At 43.9% G+C, this 3,039-nt stretch overlaps 1 protein-coding gene across 1 annotated transcript; it reads left to right on the top strand.

The window, feature by feature from the left end:
- The first annotated feature begins 208 nt into the window (after window positions 1-208).
- LOC119729122 (E3 ubiquitin-protein ligase TRIM56-like) lies at window positions 209-2,200 on the top strand. Its single transcript, XM_038201639.1, has one exon. The coding sequence runs from the start codon at window positions 284-286 to the stop codon at window positions 2,198-2,200; it is 1,917 nt and encodes a 638-aa protein (XP_038057567.1). The 5' UTR covers window positions 209-283.
- Window positions 2,201-3,039: the final 839 nt, after the last annotated feature.

Below are 3,039 nucleotides of genomic sequence, written 5' to 3'. Positions count from 1 at the left end.
AAATGTGAAATTCGATTAGAATGCAATGTATCATGTTTTTCATTTGGAAATTTTCCCACTGACATTCAAAATATTTGTTTTTCATTGACTGAGAAGTTACTAATTAAATTGCAAAGTTGGTTACGGATCCTCGATTCCACAATCTGGAACCGGTTCCTGAAAATAACGGTCGGATACTAGGGTACCGATGCACAGCCCTATGGGGCAATCACCTGTTTGTTATAATTTTGAGCTTTTTCAGACACAGATGTTTGTTCTGTTTTGATTAGGTCACATTTGAAATATGGCGGAGGCTGCAGCCAAAACTGTGTGGAAGATCAGCCAGGGGCATCTGGAATGTCCGATCTGTTGCTGTCTTTTCAAGGATCCCAAGATGCTAGACTGTCTGCACAGCTTCTGCCTGAACTGTCTGGAAGAGATGATGAGCAAACAGAAGCCAGAGGCAGAAAAGATAACATGTCCCATCTGCAGGAGAGAGACGCAGGTTCCCGATGGAGGATTGCAGAGTCTAGCTTCGTCTTTCTTTCTTAGTTCTCTTGTTGATGAGGTCAAACAACAGGAGGAGGTATTAGGAGAGGCATCGGCACCTACCGTCACATGTGACTGTGGAGAAGGCAAGGAGGCCACTTCGAGGTGTCTTGATTGTAGTGATAACCTCTGTCAGGAATGCCGGAAAGCCCATGGGAGGGTCAAGTCAACCAAAAACCATCAAATCATTTCATTGGGAGATTGGAAGAAATCAAAGATGCCACCAGCAGAACATAGCAAATCCATCACCCGAATGTGTACGATCCACACTGACCATCCTCTGTGTTTCTTCTGTGACACATGCGACACCTTGATCTGCTCAATGTGTGTCGCATTAGATCATCGGTCAGCAGAGCACAATTTCCTAAAGATTGATGACCTGATCAGGTCCTTCCGCAGTGAGGTCGAAAACATACTGCAGAAGTTCAAGAAGAGCAGGCAGCGTTTCAAATCTACTGAAAAGTCAATCGAACATGCACGAAATAGATTACAAAAGAAACTGGCTCAGGCTCGTAGTGATATTGATGCAAAAGTAGAGGCAGAGATCTCTAAAATCAGAAACAAAGCAAAGCTTCTCACTGACAAGGTCAACAAAATCGGTCAGGAGAGAGACAGTGAGTACGAAAAGGCGCTCATGCACAACCGTAAACAGATGGAACGCGCAGATCAGACCATCGCGGCAGTAAAAGACTTGATGAGTCAAGCCGATGATTTCGAGCTTTTAGAGCTCAAGCCGAAGGTGATGCACAACTTGGAATTCCAGAAGGAGCTCAAATGTGAACCGGCATATCATGGGCCGTCGTTCATTGGTGTCAGATGTCACGACGTTGTGAGTGATGCAGAGCTTGGGGAGGTCTGCGTCAGTGAGAAATGGCAGTTAAAGGGAGAGTTCAGCAAAGAAGGTACCGGTGACAAGGAATTCAAATTAGCCACAGCTGTTGCCTGTTTCAGAAACGGGGACATTGTAGTAACTGAAGTATTTTTGAAACGGTTATCGTTGTTTAGCTCAACTGGTCAGTACAAAACATCCATTGCTCAGGGAGATGCTAGGCATCAGTTGGAAGCTCCTTGGGGCGTTGCTGTGTCCCATGATGATCTGCTTTTCGTCACTGACAAAAAAAAAGTGAAGGTTTTTGACAATGAGCTCCAGTTTGTTCGCGAGTTTACACCTTCAGGTGACGATGCTGATGGGCAATCAGATAGTAACCTCCAATCTATTGTTGTTGACAATCAACGAGTAGCAGTCGCTGACAGGGGGAGAAAGGTCATCAGTGTCCACAACCTGGACGGATCATTGATTTCAAGCATCTCAAATAATATGGTCGACAATTTCTTAACAATAAGCAATTTTGGCTGTTTAGTCTTCACAAACTACGCGGGCCAAAGTGTGCAGTGTGTTAACTTAAAAGGTAAAGAGATGTTCAGTGTCAAGACATTCATAAATGGCAAAGCTGCTAAGCCAACTGGTGTCCTGTGCGATGATGAGACCATCTATGTCGCTGTTCATTACGGAAGTACTGGAAGCTCTGAAGTGCAGCGTTACGATTCAAATGGTGCACTCGTGGCAACCGTAGCTCATGGGTTGTACAATCCGTTAGAAATGGCATTCACCCCTGCTGGTGACGTAGTTGTCGCTAACCGACATTCCGTTAAGATCTTTGAGCGTATGTGATTTGCCTGATTATAGCCCCTCTGAAAAACTAACCGCTGTACTTGAACGGGGCTAACCTACATCCAACGATTTGCCTTACACATTACAATAAGTACGCACGGGCTAGGTGACAAACTTTAATGAGCTATGATGTTAACAATTCATTTACCTGTACAGCAAATGACAGCGCGCAGTGGCTCAGGAAGTAATGAATAACCATTTAGCAATCACGCGGCGACCTGATTTAACCGCGTGCATATGCAGTAAACAAATGACATATTAGCCAATCAGCACGCAGTACTGTGCGAGAAGAGCTAGCTAGCTGCGAGTTGCACACGCGAACGCGCTGCCTAATCACAATCCAAAATACAGTCGATCAACCCTTCAGATTGATTAATGGTTTATGAATATTGCATAGGTACATACAGTAAAATTTTGAGAATTTCATTCAAATTTGGTTCGAGTATTCACTAGAGTTGACAGCAACTAGCTGTGCAATTACTTTATGAATAATTTTTGTGAGTGACAGGCAAATAGACCGCCCCGGAGGCCATCTGGCCAAGCGACTCAGCCGCCTCAAAAGCATGTATTGTTAATGGATGTCTGACAGAGTCAGTGTGCCAAAGTGCAAAAGTTGTTCCCTTTTTTATTTTGATGGGTACCTACATAAAATTTTTCCACAATCGGAAATATTTGGGTTCTACAGCAAGCAGACATACTAAATTTACATGGTGTACAGATATTATGTTAACTTCAGTACCCGTTTCTTTTAGGAGTTGTAGTTTCAGAAAGTAGAGGGTGTATGCATTAGCCTATATACCCATCTGTGTGTGAGTACAGCGCGTATTTCGATGCTGGTC

Source organism: Patiria miniata, unplaced genomic scaffold (genome assembly GCF_015706575.1).
Source record: "Patiria miniata isolate m_02_andy unplaced genomic scaffold, ASM1570657v1 HiC_scaffold_20, whole genome shotgun sequence".
NCBI classification, from domain to species: Eukaryota; Metazoa; Echinodermata; class Asteroidea; order Valvatida; family Asterinidae; genus Patiria; species Patiria miniata.
The sequence above is the reverse complement of the archived record's forward strand: the minus strand, read 5'-3'. Positions and strand labels throughout refer to the sequence as shown.

Coding starts and splice junctions, on each gene's coding strand:
- LOC119729122 (XM_038201639.1), top strand. CDS start 284: ATGGCGGAGGCTGCAGCCAAAACTGTGTGGAAGATCAGCCAGGGGCAT.